This window comes from Aspergillus campestris (assembly GCF_002847485.1).
Source record: "Aspergillus campestris IBT 28561 chromosome Unknown P168scaffold_11, whole genome shotgun sequence".
NCBI classification, from domain to species: Eukaryota; Fungi; Ascomycota; class Eurotiomycetes; order Eurotiales; family Aspergillaceae; genus Aspergillus; species Aspergillus campestris.
In genome coordinates this window covers 1,150,568-1,165,916 of record NW_020194346.1, presented here as the reverse complement: position 1 = coordinate 1,165,916, position 15,349 = coordinate 1,150,568, and the positions used below count along the sequence as shown (strand labels likewise).

Below are 15,349 nucleotides of genomic sequence, written 5' to 3'. Positions count from 1 at the left end.
CCTAGCAATATACTTCACATCCGTATCTCCGCGGACCCAAACATCAAGTGCCCTCTGGAAAGGTATAGAAATGTGGAATTGGGTATTCGGTGCCTTACATGCAGCGGTCAGCGGGACGGACCTATCTCCATCAGGCTTGATCAAATCAGTTGAGTTAATACATCCAGACACAACACGGATACACCATGCCTGCCCACACATCTAGGGCCATCGTAATCCAGAATGGTGTACGATGTTCGCCGAGCCATAAAGGGGGAAAAGCGCTGAAAGATTATCGCTCAGGGAAACCCGATGGGCGGGACCCTAAGAAGCATTCCCGGTTTCCTGGTTCGCATCGCGAGCGGGGGGTTGAAGTGGGTCCGCAGATGACAAGTGCAGATAAGTGTGGCTCCTTCAGATCGGTTTAAGCCGTATGGGGAAATTGCTTATTGCGGCCCGGGCCCGAGGGCCAGCAGGGTGCGCCTGCGCCTCTTCCCTCGCGATCTGATTTATTGAACCTGGGGGCGCAAACACGCCTCCTCCTATACCGCAAGTTCGCTCCCTTGCACGCCCAGGTTCAGCTCACAGCCTACCTGACCCATGTGCGTGGAGATCAGCACCCGTTTCCCTGACATGAAAACACGCGGGAGTGGCCTGATCGATCTACAGGTCCCCGACCTATGGATTTCCCCACGTCGGGATTCATAATCAGCTCTTCAATGTAACGTTATGCAGGGATGGGATTGAAGGCCATGGCCGGCTGCCGTGGTTGTTGGCCACTTTTAGACTATCAAGATCGACAACACGCGACTAGCATAGATTGTGACAGAAGAAAACGGCATCCCTTACATCCATCGGAGATATGCATGCTCACGGTGACAACATCGAGACTTGCATATTTGTTTCCAGGCATGATAATAAATGTGGCAAGGCTACTTGAGGGGCTAGTGATGCAAGGGAACAAAAAGGGAACCATCCTAGGCCTCCCGAGTCGCTTGCATCTCTTATAACAGACAGCTGGGAAAAGACTGCAATATAACCCGTAAGCGCGAGGCTAGTGGATAATCTGGAGGTACTATAATACCAGACTAATAATCTCAAGAAGGTGGGCGAGTGGCTGAGACGTGGGAAGGGTCGGAACTAGAAGGGTAACAGAAGAATACTACCTAAATATTGTCGAGGATCAGTTGGGACAACCCTGCACAGGGGCTTCGGCAGGGTCAAGCAACAGTATCTCATCTTCGTCTTTCTTCTTATTGCCTGCGATCTATTTCGCAACCTAAATTGTTGTGCTTTGACCGCGCAATGTCCTTGCTGACACTTCCAGGACACCATCGGGCAGCCTATTCTGGGCGGTATCTTGCTCTAGACCAATCCAGAAATAATGTCAATATTTTTGGTCATCGCAAGTGGATTTTTGACACAGAGAAATCAATTGAAGCGATATAATACCCGCAGGACAGTATGACGATGCCCAGGTGGGTCTCACCTGCAAACGCTCTTCCCGCAGGACTATGCAGCTTGATTGATACGCAACGCTAGAAGATGGTGTGTTTGGAGAGGGGAACAATAATAAAGCCCATGCGCTTGACCAGAAAGGTACTTCTGGGCAGATATCACATCTCTTGGCCCTTAAGCCTTCTGCCGACTTTAGGTTCCTTCACAGTGGCGAAGCACGCCTCATTCATACACCTCGCTTTCGTTTTCCTTGGATATGGGTGAGTGTGTTCCAGGCACTTAGTGGGAATTGTTTGGAGCAGAGTAGATCAAGAAACTACGACTGCCAATTTTCATAAATTCAGGTCTCATCATGGCTGGGAGTCACTGGTTTCCCTTTCTATAACTTTTCACTCAGTCCTTCCTTCCCTTCCATATATTCCTTGGGTATTCCTATCTCATTACAGCCAACTAATACACACTCTATCTTATACCCTCCCTTATATCTTCTAATCACTTATCCACTCACTCTTTCTTTCACACATACACAAATATAGATCTATATTCATACTACACACAGTACAACATACGGAATAGTATCATCATGGTCCAAGATACCACCGACGGATCCTCCAGCAGCTCCAGCAGCTCCAGCCGCGAATATTGCATGAGATTCGAGATCGCGCCCCAGGCTGCCGCATGGCCCAACGTTCCCTTTACGCTGCCAGTCATTGTCTCTGTCCGCACGGTAGGGGCTCCGCAAGACTATGCCGTGCAGCAGTTGGCAATGAATGTCTCTTTGCGGACCGAGTCCGGAGACCCTGTTGCTTCTTATCACCTGTCGGGAGCTCTCACGTCGAGCGTACGCAATCACGACGGAAATACCACCAGTGGCTTTGCTCGATTCGGCCCGCTCGCCATCACGCAGCCAGGGCGTTACCGACTGCGAATCGCGTTGGCAGCCGCATCCCCTGTCGACATCACCATAAAAGACTACATTGATTCGGATGTAGTGGATGTTCATATAGGAGCCGTGGCTCATCGTCCCAGTAGGTCGTTTCTTTCTTTCTTTTCTTTCGTTCTTTCCTCTCTTTCTCAACTGGGTGCGGAATGGATCTCCACTCCCAGTTCGCGAGTACTTGTGATTGACCTGGCTCCAGCACCAACACAGATCTCGAGGCTTCAAAGCCTTGTTCCAGAGAATCTTGACATTACCAGAGCGGAGATGGAGGAATGGGAGCATGCTTGTTTTGCTTGTTTCAGAAATTAGAGTTTTCGCGCTTGGTTTCTGATCCATAAAGCCTGAAGATTTTCCTCTCGAGCGCTATATCTTTTGACTCGTTTCATATCAGATTGGTGTCTGCTCGCTCTGTTTTATCTTTGAGCTACCTCGTTTTTGTTATCAATATATCTCTCTCGTCGCGCGAGTTCCAAAAGGGAAAAATGGTGCCCCTTAGAAGATACCACATAGTCACGAGCTCGGTTCTCCATATACACATGCCCACTGCTTCTCACAGAGCAAAGTGGAGCAATCAAGATACCTGCCTTACCTGTCTAATTAGGTACGTTCTTTCCGGATAGGCCAAATGTTATGATCAATCGGCCGTGTCGCAACCATGTAATCTGGTTGTACAGCTGTCTCAACAAACGAGCCCTTATATATCGAGGCGATAACCCGACGTGATGTGGATATTTCGAGCAATCACGGGGATTGGGATAGAGACCATTGGGTTACATGACTGACTTGAGAGGGAAAGCCTCTATTTACATTATTTTCACCGAATTGATCCAGATTGAGTCGTGCCCCCCTGAGCTAATACTCGCTAGGCATGTCGGATGCAAGGGTCTTTATTACTGAAGGAGATATGGTTATTAATGAGATGCAGAGCTAGACCGTTGTACCAGTATCTATGTCTGACCTGGTAGTACTAGCTGTTGCACAGGATAGAAGATGATAGAAAAACATCACTTCTAGAGGGCACAGAAATCCTCATGCAAATATTTGAAGAATATGTTAACAAGGTAATCAAGCCCTGTACAAAGCATCATTGAACTCTCACCTTGGCTTGTCCATGGATTAAAATCATATAGAACAGCATAAGTATCCATTGTAGTGCATTTGGCTTTGACAATGGCTTTCTAATAGTACTAGGTTTCTTTCATGCCTCATCGCAAATATGGAAGTTTTGTATCAACAAACACTAGTTCCTAATAGTTCTTTCCAATTCTTGTTTGCGATATGACAATACTACAGTACGTACTATAAGGTGACAAAGCACTACTCGAGTTTCAAAAACTTGCAAAGCAATTTCAAGCAAAATTAATTTGTTTCAAAATGCACTCTCTCAGAGAGGGATAGTCCAGCATCATACTATTTCTAGCACATGTAAGAAATGGTAAACAGATGAGATTGCCCAGCAATAACAGAACCCCCCAATAATCGGTCAACGATAGCAGGGCGCGATAGACGGTCGGCACTGCAGCGATCCACGTGCCTTCGTCACAAGGTCATGCGCAGTTGCCCGTGCCCGATACACGACCTCAGCCAACTCGGTAACGGATTCTCAGATCCCCACAACATTTTGGTTCACACCAGGGTCGGTCGGAGGGGTGATAGTGAGGCGTCAATTCTCGGGGCGAAGAGGTCTGTTCTCGAAACAAGTGAAATCCGGATATGCACGGGGGCAGAGGCGAGTCCAATCAGTAAATGACAGATGAGTCAACAGTCGGATCTGGCGCAATTGGTCAAAGGATAGATGATAGCTGATGCATCTCTCGATCATCAGCAACACTCGAGCAGATCAGCTCCTGTCTCCGGGGTGAAACAGCTTATCAACACCGTCGCGGACAGTGTCGCGCACACTGAAGCCATTGAACAACCAATCGTTGGAGTGTCTTCCGCAGTGATTTACGGTGTTGTTATAGCGACGATAGTCGGAGCTGTTCTTTCTGGAGTGGAACGATCCCGAGCTACGCTTGATGCTGGTGTCGGAGTGGGACTCCTGGGTGGGAGAAGGGGGCGACATTGTTTGTGGACCGACTGAGCAAGGATTATGATCCAGGACTAGTTGAGTTGGAGGAGCGGGACGTTGAGGGGTCGTCTTGTTTGAGGATGGGGGCAAAAAGCTCGTGGAGCTTCTGAGATCAGGTTTTCCAAGCTTAGGTCGAGTTTCCGGGGTTGATGTTGAGGTAGGACCTTCCAGAGAGATAACACTGGGGAGAGAAGAAGAGACGGTAGGTGTGTGGGAAGTGGAGACTCAGGACGGGCGAAATGACCTGACTGCAAGCTCTCAGGAGTTTGACTGATTCGTTTTTGCACTCCTAAGAGGTGGGGTATAGATATGATGAGCTTTGCTTTGGGGAATATGAACTGCTGACTATCGTGAAGGATGAAGAATGAAACAAAGCTTCCCAGATCTCGGGGATATCCGTGGTATTTATGTTCTTCCCCAAGTCTCGTCCCCCGTCTGTCGGGTGACTCCTATCTCCTCCGTGTTAATCTTCCCTACCGAGTTCAGCCCTAGGAAACATCATCCCGAGTTACGGGCACCCTTAGACCTATCAGAAGGTGGTCTCGCGAAAGAACACGAAATGCATCATGCCGGACTTGACCGAGCGGACCAATTGATGAGCGCCAACGGGGTCGCGAACTCCATCAATAGGGCCGATGACAGTCCTTTTTCCTTGCATCGGTGAGAATCCTGGGGCCTGACCCACTCTCTCGCCTTACCAGGCTCGTTTGCCCAATAATACCACCGGGTGCCCACAGCTTGCCCCACCTTGAGGTTCTCATTCACCGCTTCTGCCTAGAGGCCTGATTGACTCCTTTGTTGTTGTTGTTGTTGTTGTTGTTGTTGTTGTTGCAGGAAACAATTGGGATTCCCGCCCCATTGAGCAATTGAAGTGACGATTGGCATTTTCTCTGCATGTTTTGAGCTTAGCTGGCTTTCACCGAGTTATTGATCTCGACAGTGAAGCCTGTAAGGCCACCTGCCCGGCCATTGAGGTTCTGACAACGCCCGACTGGGCGCTACCTTCTAGCGTCGTTCGAAGGGGTGATATGGATGATCAATGGGACGCTGACCCACACTACTGTCTGTAATTGGCCAACAGAGATGGGGAAGAGACCAGTTATGCAATGCTTACGCTTGAATCTGGGGGTGAGAGGAAAACCGGTGTCAGCAATCCCGCTTCCCTTCCTGGTACGTATTCCAATAGGGATAGACAGCTTGGAGGGGGGAAGAAAAAAAAAAAAAACGAAATAAAGAAAAGAAGATAAAGCTATAATTGAGTTCATTTGTCACCCTTTCAGACGACATCCGGGTTTTGAAAAACACGCAGCGTCCAAAGCAACAAACCCAGAAGAGACCATGGATCCAACCCACATGAGGCTCTGCCGCACCCAATGACATCACAGTCAAGGTCAATCTACTGTGCCAAGAGGAAAACAATGCGCGTTGCTCGTACGAGGGAGCGGCACGGGATTCCGACTGTGACTCAGTGTGGGGACGGGCGTCTCTGTGAGGGGGTTCGGCCAAGCATCATTCTCACACTGACCGGCCCACTGTAGAGTCACCGGTTTCTTGTTTGTTCATGTGATATTCGTTCTACTGGACAAGGTCTGTTTATTTTGATTTTTGATTCCGGTCTACCTCCATTATTATTGTCTAACTAAGGTATACATGCTTGAGCGCCAGATCGATGCTAGTTGTCTATACATGCATGCGCCGCATCCAAACCCCGCAGGAAACAACATCAAAAAGCGATGAAGGAAGAAAGCAGCAAACAATGGAAACAACGAATAAGAATACAATAGAACAAACAAGCAAAAGAAAAAAGAAAAGAACATCACTCCTCCGACAAAGTCCACAAGCTCGCGCTCGGCTCTCTCCACGACCGAGGCTGTTCCGAATGACACCTCCGGTGGTTCCCCTCAGCCCTCAACCGACCAACCGCCGCGTCAACCGGCCTTCCACGCTCCACGGTCTCAGAGAGCGCAGGCGAAAGGGGAGATGAAGGCAAAGGCGAAAGCGAAGGCCGTGACGGCACACTTTGCGGCACCCAGTAAGAGAGCACGACTTTCTCTCCCGCCGTGGTAGTCGTAGGCAAGACAAACAGTGACCGGGCCTTGTCCAGCGGTGGCCGCAGCATTCGTCTCAGAGGACTGCCCATACTGGCGTCGGTTCTAGCGGAAGCAGTCCGTGAGCCCGCAACGACCTTGTGGTGATGATAGTGTGGCCACAGCCGATAACGGGTGGCGCTGCTGCTGCCGCTGTGGTCCCCCGACCGGACAATCCCAGCCGAAGCAGCGTCGTCGCTTTCCAGCAATTCCGCCGACACCAGCGGGGCGAGAAACTGTCGCTCTGGGGGTTCCTGAGGCTGAGAGACCGTGATAACTGGGACGGTGGTCCTCTCTGGAACGCAGGCGGGCCAAGAGTGACGTCGTCGATGTGGCATGTTCGCTGCGTAGGATGTATAAAACACTTGAACTGAGCTTTTCCAACCCTAGCTAACACCAGGGTCGACAAGGTCTTTATAGTAGGTAGAGAGAGAACAAAGCACCAACTACTCTACCAAAACAGTAGCTCGTAACCAACGTAAGCCCAGCCCAGCCCAGCCTCAATATCACCCCGTCCGTCTGAATCAAACACGAAGATTAGAAAAATATCAAATACCGATACAGGCGACATCTATCCATAGTGAGGCAAGGAAGGCAACGCAATAACGCACTATGGGTACTAGACACTGTGACTCGCAATTTCCAGCCCTTCCAGAAGGCTCAGGGCTCTTTTATATAGCAATTGCCCAGGTGGGTGAATAGGTAGGGGTAAGTGGCAAGCTCAGCCTCTCAGGTCGGGCGATGCGGGCAACACGTGCGGCCTGCATGCGGCTGCTGAAGACGATATAGATCGCCTGGTGACTAGCTTGGTTGATTACATATATGGATTACGCATAGTCTGTGGGTGTATATGTGGTCATTTTGGGGTATTGGAGGTAGAGTCATCGATTAGGGCTTGTTCTGGTTAGAGAGTGGTTGGTCACATGGGGAAGGCGGGTGAGGGAAATGCGTCATGGGCGGATGGTGGGTGGTTGTTTTATGTAAGAAATTCTTAGGTAGTATATGCTGATGATATTAGAGGTGGGAGATTAGTAGTTGCCTAGTTGGTGATTACGTTCTGTTTACATGTATCGCTCTGGGCTGGGGCTATGGTTTGTGGAAGGAGGAGCGAAGCAGGTGCTATGGTCGAGTCCATGAATAGGGAAGGTAGGTCTACTTTCCTCTTTTTATCTGGGCTTGTAGACGCGTGCTTTTACTGGGTTAGTTGGTTAGTTAATCTTGTATCACGGTAAACAGTTCTAACTACATAATGTGGTGTTTTATAGGTAAGGGTAGGGCAAGGTAGCTGCGACATACTTGCAATCACTTTGATCCGGCCATGGCTACTTATGGACATATGCTGCTGTATATAGTCTACTCCTCTATCCCCACTCTAGTGACAAAGCAAGTGATAGCTCAAAACAAGAATATACATACTCCACAGGTTGGTACATCCCTTATATGACTGCTGCCCCATCACAGCAGCCAGCAGATGCAAGGACCACTACACCCTGACACCCGTTGAAAGTTAGAATTCATTATGTAATTGTCACAAAGTCGCTATATGCTGAGTTAGATTATGGTTACTTCAAGAAAGCTATCATGCAATACTCCATCCTTCGAACACAGTACGCCCTCCGGAATGAAGTGGCATATATGCCCTATCTCACTGTATACTCAGTGGTAGCCCATCGCCTCGAGCCGCGGTGACGCTATCGCCCATAAGGCCGGTAGCCAGAATAAACATCCAAAATGGCGGTGAAATCCTCACAGTCTGGCAAACATTAGTTCTCATGCTAGCTCAATCCAAAAGTAGGAAGCACATACCCCGTATGGAAGGAAACACCACAGCAATCGGCCCGCTTCGTCGGGCCATGTTCGGGTCCTTGGGACTAACGGCGGCAATGTCAGCCATGTTGAGGAATGTGCCGCGCGAGTAGGAGGCAATCGTGCGAAAGTCGATGCGGTTGGTGCCGTGGGATAACTCGGCCCGTTCCGGCGGGATGGTTACGGTCAGCCATCTGTCTGTGATGTGATCGCTCCATCGTGCGGCTAGCTGGTAGCTCGTGCCCTTGCGCCATATCTGGACTTCGGCCTCTCCTTTGCCGGAGTTTCTGGACCGGAAGAGGCTTTTCCCTTTCGTCGTCAGCGAGACGGCGCGGCGTGAGAATACCAATTCGTGCGATGAGGCGAGGGAGGTCATGAAGACTCGCATGGTGTGTTCGTCGTTAAAGTCCACGTTCATGTTGCCCACTTTTTTCTCGCAGTGGGAAAAAGTGACTGGTTGGTCGGCGCGGTAGAGTTTATCAACGTGGGATGAAATGTAGTCGGTGTAGAATATTCCGGGGAAATGCACCCGCAGGTTGGAGTGCTCGTAGATGTAATCCGTGTCCCTGTACAGAAAGTAAAGGACGGTATATTTCCAAGACAACCGTCTCTGGACGATCTGGATCGCCTTGTACTGCTTCTGATTCAGTACCGGATCTACCACGTCATAGACGCACCCGGAGCTGGTGGGCTCTCTCCAGGAGCAGATGGGCTTATGGCTTAGACTCAGAATGACTTGTTCAAATACTTCCGCCTGACCCTGCGTGCGAAAGTGCAGGCTCAAGCCAATATTCGGACTTTTGTCGTCGTAGATGTAGGAGTAAAGTTCGTTGTACTTGCCGTCGGATTTGGTCTTTTCCTGACACACGTCGGACCACTGTAACAGAACTTGACGAGAATCTTCCTCACGGCAGACCTGGACACGGCTCATGGGCATAAATAGTTCCATGCAGTTAGGCATGTTCTCGGCTGCTGAAGAACTGATCACCAGGCGCCTGGTAAACCTCCAAGCCTCTCCGTAAGACCGCTCCAAAACGCGGACTTCGCAGGATTTATGAACCATTGGGGGATTTGTAGACCTCATGGTGACTGCTTTAAGCTGTTCGAAAAGCTCGACTGAGCTTCGAAAAATGACGGTCTCGGAGAATTGCTCCGAGTCCACGGGCTCTCGTTGCCAGACGGCGTCGAAGTATGCTTTCGGTATACTGATAAATTGCATGAGATCTCTCTTATATTGGAACGAGATACTGATGTTGATCGAACCAAATGTGAAAGAGACAGGTTCTGATATTCGGGCCCCAGGGTACCCGCTAATGGAAGCATTGGAAACTTTGATCAATGGTAATAGATCATTTGGCACGACTTGATAAGCTATTAGAGTGGAGCTTGACAGGGGATCTGAAGCATGTGGATAGAAGAACTTACAATCTCGCTGTAGACAGAAAGTACCACTCTGGTTACATATGGCAATCTTCGGCTCGCTTTCGCCTTCTCTTGTTGTCAACAGCAACATGTAGGGTGCGCCCTTTTTGCGCATTCGGAGCTTCTTGCTTCCAATGCCCGCATTTACAAACGTTCGTAAGATCACTTTTTCCTCTTCGTCGCCTGCGTCTTCCTGCTCTACAGTCATCCAGCGGATATTGTCCAGGCCCAGTAGTGAATCACCATCGCTCTCGACCGCTTCTCCCGACTGCAGAGGCTCCCATATGTCAAGGTTCTGGGTGTGAATGGTTGAGGGATCCGGGATGTCAACATTGTTCAACGGCGCAAAATCGTCCTTTATGCCCTAGACTATGGTTTAGCATCAGTTGCTCTGGTGGTTCTTGGAGACAAACCTCGGATAAATCCGATATCAATTTTCTATTTTCATCTGTGAGCAATGCCTGTGATGTTTCATCCTTGAGTACGACGTCATATAGTATATAGGACGCCTTCAACAGATCCACATAGGCTTGTTGGCTGGTAGACGACGAATCGACCGATGGACTCATGCTACCTCGAGTATTCGTGAGGCTTGGTCTCTCATAGTTGGCAAAACTTGTCCGTGCCTAGACAGGTTTAGCCAGATGACACTCAATATAAGGCAATTATTACCTTCAATAACCACCAGACGGCGACTCTAAGCCAGTCGCTCGTACTTAACCGCCTAATCTTCAGTTCCTCCTCGACCAACTCGTCGAACTTCTTGGTAAGTTCGGGATCCGGCCGGTGGAACTCGTCTCGCGGTTCATACTTCAGTGGTCGTTGTAATTGATCGCGCAATCGGATTTGATGCAGATGCTGCATGGCATTTTCGATGGCATCTTTAACTGCGGTATGTTCTGTCTCCGTTTCCGTCGGTTCGTCCGTGTCCACTGTGCGGAGCTTATCATCAAACTGCGCATAGTAATCGAGAACTCCTCGGTCAAGTTTGCGCGCACTCGGGAAGACCGACCCTGGTGCTTTCGAAGGACCATGTTTTAAGGTTTGAGATACGGATCGCTGGGTAGATGTCTCGCTGGATGGCAAATACGTAGCTGTTGTAAATGCCGACCCATCTGAGTGCCCGGACATAACAGAATCGGAAGATGTTGACTCGCGTGAACGGGTTGCAACTGTAACTGTGGCTGCCCGAGGCCGAGGCGTAGGTCGCCCATGTCCGGGTCCATTTGAACTGTCTTCACTAATCAGTCCGCTTTTGTCTTGCATCACTGGCAAACTGTCTGCCTGTGAGGGATCCGGGTTCAAGTGAAAGGGTTCGTTTTCTAAAGCGTCCGACATCGACTGCTCAATGCGCGCCCACGACGAACTGGTACGTTAGATGTGGTTCGCAAGGTATTCGGACACAGGGAGCACCTACTTGGTGATCGAAGTCGTACACAGACTGAGGTTGCAAGCGCAGATCATAATGCTCGATTTCAGCTGGTCGATCTGCCCGCGCTGTGTGACCCATCTGACCTTGTGCCAGAAATTCCTCCCGTCGCCGACCCCCATGTTTCGATATCGCGTGATTAACTCCTTCAGTCTCTGTAGCGTTTTCGAACAACTTTCCAGGGATCGATGCAATATGCGCTTGCGGTCTTCGGCGAGTTCGTCGAAGAATGACTGGTTGGAGTTTACATGATCTTGAAGCGAGCGTAGGACACCCTGTAAGGAAGCTAGTTCGTTCACAAGTTGTCGAAAGCCGTCGGGGGCGTCTCGAGACACGAGGTTGCAATTGTGATATAGACTCCATGCCGTCTTCGTGAGGATGCGAATGTCCACCATCTCGAAGTTGGACGCCATCTTGACAGTCCGTTCTCCCAGTATTGCGACACCACCACACTGGGTTTACTTGCATATAAATTATCACGGAGGTGATCGAACCAAGCAGAAAGAAAGTCGTACGTCCATACTCAAACGGCGGTATGCGCGAACAATATCAAAGGATGGTCGAATACTTGATATTATCAACGAGTGATAGCAGCTTTGAGCGCAAGACAAGTCTTGGCCGAAGTGTAGAGTAGCTTCGAGGGCGCGTACGAGGGCAAATCGAGTATCGTGGTCACAGATCACGCTGATGTTCTCTCGCCTCATATGAGATGTGGCAACAAAGGATGGAAGTCAACCCTGAGTAACGTGTTCATTTGAGACAGGATTACAATCAAACGAGAGTGAGTGTAAGAGTGAGAGTGGGAGTGGGGGAAGTGAACGCGGAGGCGCAGCACCAATTTAAGGGAGTTGGCATGACATGGGTCGGAGAGAGAAACCACCCGCCGCAGCCTCAAAACAAAGAACAAACAACAAAGAACACCGACTCCGATGCTCCTATCTGGCACATCTACTATTGTCTGTTCAGCTCAGAATAAGCAACTGTCTATTCACGAGGTCAGTCTATACCGGTGAGGGCTGAAGAGGTTTGGTTTGCTACGAATTCTGATCGGTTGTTTAGATCATCAGCCTTCTTGACTCGACCACTCACGACTGCCTTGTAAAAGCCTTGTGCTGGCCCTGTACCGACTTTCGGATAATATTACTTCTTACGAGCAGCAGAAATTACAAAGATGGGACAAACAGACCCTTGGACACGATTTCCAGCCACATGGACATGTTCCAGACCGTACCATCTGCTTGTTCCACAGGGTCATATTTCATCAACGCGCCTTCTTCTTCCACCCACCCCAATACGATGCAAAAGGACTAATGATAAGCGAAGTCTTTGGTCGAGCTCAGTGTACATTACTAGGCCATCGAAGTTGGACAGAACTAGCGCAGGAGGCCTGTCTGCCAACACGCAAGAACAAATGAGCCTAGGATGATGGAACGTCATTTCCCTATCTACCAGGTACCCTGCAAGATGGTAACAATCAAATAACAGTGTGATTCAAAGAGTAGGTGACCACCAATTCTACTGACTCAGCTGTCATCAACATGCTACACGGAACAGAGATACTGCGATCATAGGTCAGCCCTATGTGTTCTGCACACTATGGACTATAATCTTGTCCACTCCCCCATCTTGCAACCTGATAAGACGGTGAGAAGAGTGGCTGTATCGCCTTGCCCCTTGGCCAAAATTTTTACCAGATACCATTCTTGCCACAAGTGCAGGGGTTTTCCCAAATAGCATCACCGCCCCGCTGAAGATTTGAACCTACAAGAAACCGCTGAGCAGAGCGCCAGTCATTTGGGGGTCGATGAGGGTCGCAACCGACATGACTGCCATCCTCATCCCAATATAAGTGTTAATAACCTGAGGGTTACTGCAATAATTGGAGAAAGCCGCCGGTGATAGGGAGGTCATGCCGCCTGAGAAGAAGCCGTACAAGATCGCGAACCCAATTATAGGACCGTTAGTGGACATCTGGACCCAGCAGAATGTGACAATGCTGGTAATGACACTTGCGATAAACAGCATATTCATAGGCCCGATCTTGTCGACAATGACACCAGGCACTAGGCTCCCAAAGAACGAGGCGCCGTTCTGGATGGCGATTACGTAGATGGACATGCTCGTGCTCATGATATGCTGTTTGCCGTACAACTGGGGGTGAAATAATGATGTGAAACTGCCGACATTGAGTAAGAAGACCGCCACCAGTGTTGCAATATAGTTCTTCTTCTTGGAAGCCTCGGGCTTGAAGAACTCGCGCTTCCGTGGTGGGAAGCGAGCACGGATGCCCAAGAATGCGAAGCCCAGTGTGCCGAGCATGATGAACCCCATTACTCGGACAGCTCAGGCGAAGCCGAGCGAGCTGTTGAACATCCGCTCGCGGGCGATGGGGAAGATCACGCCACTCAATGAAGCGCGATGGTGAATCTCATCGCAGCCGCATTTTTTCTAGAAGTATTGCGCTGTAGACGAGAGTGCGGGGGCTAGGGACAAGCCCATGCTGTTTACGCCGACGATGCCCTGGACCAGGAAGAACTGGTAGTACTGTTTGCATGACCTGTCATTATCACACCAAAGACAGCCATCAGGGAGGGGGCCCAAATGACCTTCATCCATCAATTATCCCCCGGTCAGTAACTTAACTCATGATTCTCTACGAGAAAGGCTGGCTCGCTTTGGCATCATGGCGATCAAACAGGGGACCACCGACAACACCGGCCCCGAAGAGGAAAAATATCTCAACAGATCCAATCCGATCAATTTCCGATGCGCTATAGCCGCTCAGTTGATGGGTGATATGGTAGTCTTGATAAACCCTAGACGCAGTGCTCCCACAATAAGATGTTACAAAGGCAACCCCGAAAGCATTGGCATATCCAAACGTACAGAAGAGCACACAGCCAGCTCCCAAAGTCACCATCCAGGCTCGTGTCCCACCGTCGGGAAATGTCATCTCTGGGGGACTCATGGTGACGGCGGCTTCGGTACCTATTTCCTTCTCTGCGCCCATTTCCCTTAGACTTGAACGGGTAGATGGCATAGCCTTGATTTTATCCCTTCGCAGAAGGGCACTGAGATGCAGATTTCAATAATAAGAATTGCTTCATTCGAGATTTCTGTGATCTATACCAACGCGTGGTTTGTGGCCGACCACGGCGAGGCCCGAGGATCAAGTCCGAATATAGCTCGGCTCTCGGTGATTAACCCCGAGATACTATACCCCGGGCCTACCGTCATAATTGGCGCCAAATGTCTCACCGATCTACGTACCTGGGGCAGCGACGCCAACAAATACTGCTTTCTTAAACTGAGATACATATCACACGATTTGAAGAAAAGAAATCCTGCCACCAAATTATCAGACACCTTCATCCTGGCAGTTTGGTAATTCAATCGTTGCAAATTTTTGGGCATAACCGTGCTTAATAGCGAGTTATGGGGAATGGCCATCGCTTCGGGCACCGGCACTTTTGTAAAACAATATCAGTCAAGATCACCTCACAAAGACCGTCATCTAAACACACAAAACATGAGATACCGACTTACAGAATAACCTTTTTGCAGATGAAGTAAGTACAAGTCCCCACAAGGGCTACTTTCACCAAACCCCCAACGCGAGCGCGCGGACCGAGACGGCGGAAAGAACTATGGCGACGGTGATAACCATGACCACCAAAATAGGGTTTGTAGGCCCGATACGGAGAATTCATTTGGCTTTTTGCAATGTGTGAAACTTGTAGATTTATTTCCAGAAAAGAAGAACTGCGAGCCGTGATGATAAGCAACATGAGGAGAAGGATACCACTGCTATTTATATAGTTCGAGATGGAAGGTCGGCCGGACTTTTAAGCCCGAGATTTCGGGTATCAACGAGCTTAACGCCGAGATTTCTCGATCGGGAGTTCCACCTCATATCAACAACGTTTTTATATCCGAGAGCATCCCATACGCCGAGGACACAATCCTCCAGGCATATTCAACAATATTACAATTTTCCAGTGTGCCAGATCAGCCAAGGCTCGTATTGTCAGCATCTTCTGGTCCATTGTACGACACCCACACCAGCTCTACTGGTATCAGGGTGTAGACCCGGCTGTAGACAGCCAAAGTGGAACAAAACACTCCTGCTCAGTGCTTCTTCGAAATTGAACACATTG

General features: G+C 49.5%; 4 protein-coding genes across 4 annotated transcripts; 1 reads left to right on the top strand and 3 right to left on the bottom strand.

The window, feature by feature from the left end:
• Positions 1-1,822: 1,822 nt before the first annotated feature.
• Positions 1,823-2,822, top strand: P168DRAFT_334547 (uncharacterized protein). Its single transcript, XM_024841692.1, has 2 exons — positions 1,823-2,465; positions 2,577-2,822. The coding sequence occupies exons 1-2, from the start codon at positions 2,021-2,023 to the stop codon at positions 2,684-2,686; spliced, it is 555 nt and encodes a 184-aa protein (XP_024690300.1). The 5' UTR covers positions 1,823-2,020; the 3' UTR covers positions 2,687-2,822.
• Positions 2,823-6,151: 3,329 nt separating this feature from the next.
• On the bottom strand, positions 6,152-7,151 carry P168DRAFT_292790 (uncharacterized protein). The gene has a single exon (XM_024837664.1). It carries the CDS (start codon positions 6,871-6,873, stop codon positions 6,265-6,267), a length of 609 nt encoding a protein of 202 aa, XP_024690299.1. The 5' UTR covers positions 6,874-7,151; the 3' UTR covers positions 6,152-6,264.
• Positions 7,152-8,062: 911 nt separating this feature from the next.
• On the bottom strand, positions 8,063-11,986 carry P168DRAFT_258465 (uncharacterized protein). The gene is made up of 6 exons (XM_024834602.1): positions 11,181-11,986; positions 10,436-11,129; positions 10,177-10,389; positions 9,767-10,127; positions 8,342-9,703; positions 8,063-8,288 (listed from the first exon to the last, which is right to left on the bottom strand). The coding sequence occupies exons 1-6, from the start codon at positions 11,603-11,605 to the stop codon at positions 8,227-8,229; spliced, it is 3,117 nt and encodes a 1,038-aa protein (XP_024690298.1). The 5' UTR covers positions 11,606-11,986; the 3' UTR covers positions 8,063-8,226.
• Positions 11,987-12,953: 967 nt separating this feature from the next.
• On the bottom strand, positions 12,954-14,160 carry P168DRAFT_312786 (uncharacterized protein; the record flags this gene model as incomplete). Its single annotated transcript, XM_024839604.1, has 4 exons — positions 12,954-13,534; positions 13,750-13,798; positions 13,867-13,997; positions 14,079-14,160. The coding sequence occupies 4 exons, from the start codon at positions 14,158-14,160 to the stop codon at positions 12,954-12,956; spliced, it is 843 nt and encodes a 280-aa protein (XP_024690297.1).
• Between the last annotated feature and the right edge of the window lie 1,189 nt (positions 14,161-15,349).

What these genes read in the sequence shown, in the direction of transcription:
- P168DRAFT_334547 (XM_024841692.1), top strand. Translation starts at nt 2,021, where the DNA reads ATGGTCCAAGATACCACCGACGGATCCTCCAGCAGCTCCAGCAGCTCC. An exon ending in AGCCGTGGCTCATCGTCCCA is followed by an intron (nt 2,466 to 2,576) that starts GTAGGTCGTTTC and finishes ACCTGGCTCCAG; the next exon opens with CACCAACACAGATCTCGAGG.
- P168DRAFT_292790 (XM_024837664.1), bottom strand. Translation starts at nt 6,873, where the DNA reads ATGCCACATCGACGACGTCACTCTTGGCCCGCCTGCGTTCCAGAGAGG.
- P168DRAFT_258465 (XM_024834602.1), bottom strand. Translation starts at nt 11,605, where the DNA reads ATGGCGTCCAACTTCGAGATGGTGGACATTCGCATCCTCACGAAGACG. An exon ending in TGTACGACTTCGATCACCAA is followed by an intron (nt 11,130 to 11,180) that starts GTAGGTGCTCCC and finishes CTAACGTACCAG; the next exon opens with TTCGTCGTGGGCGCGCATTG. An exon ending in TTTCTGTCTACAGCGAGATT is followed by an intron (nt 9,704 to 9,766) that starts GTAAGTTCTTCT and finishes TAGCTTATCAAG; the next exon opens with TCGTGCCAAATGATCTATTA.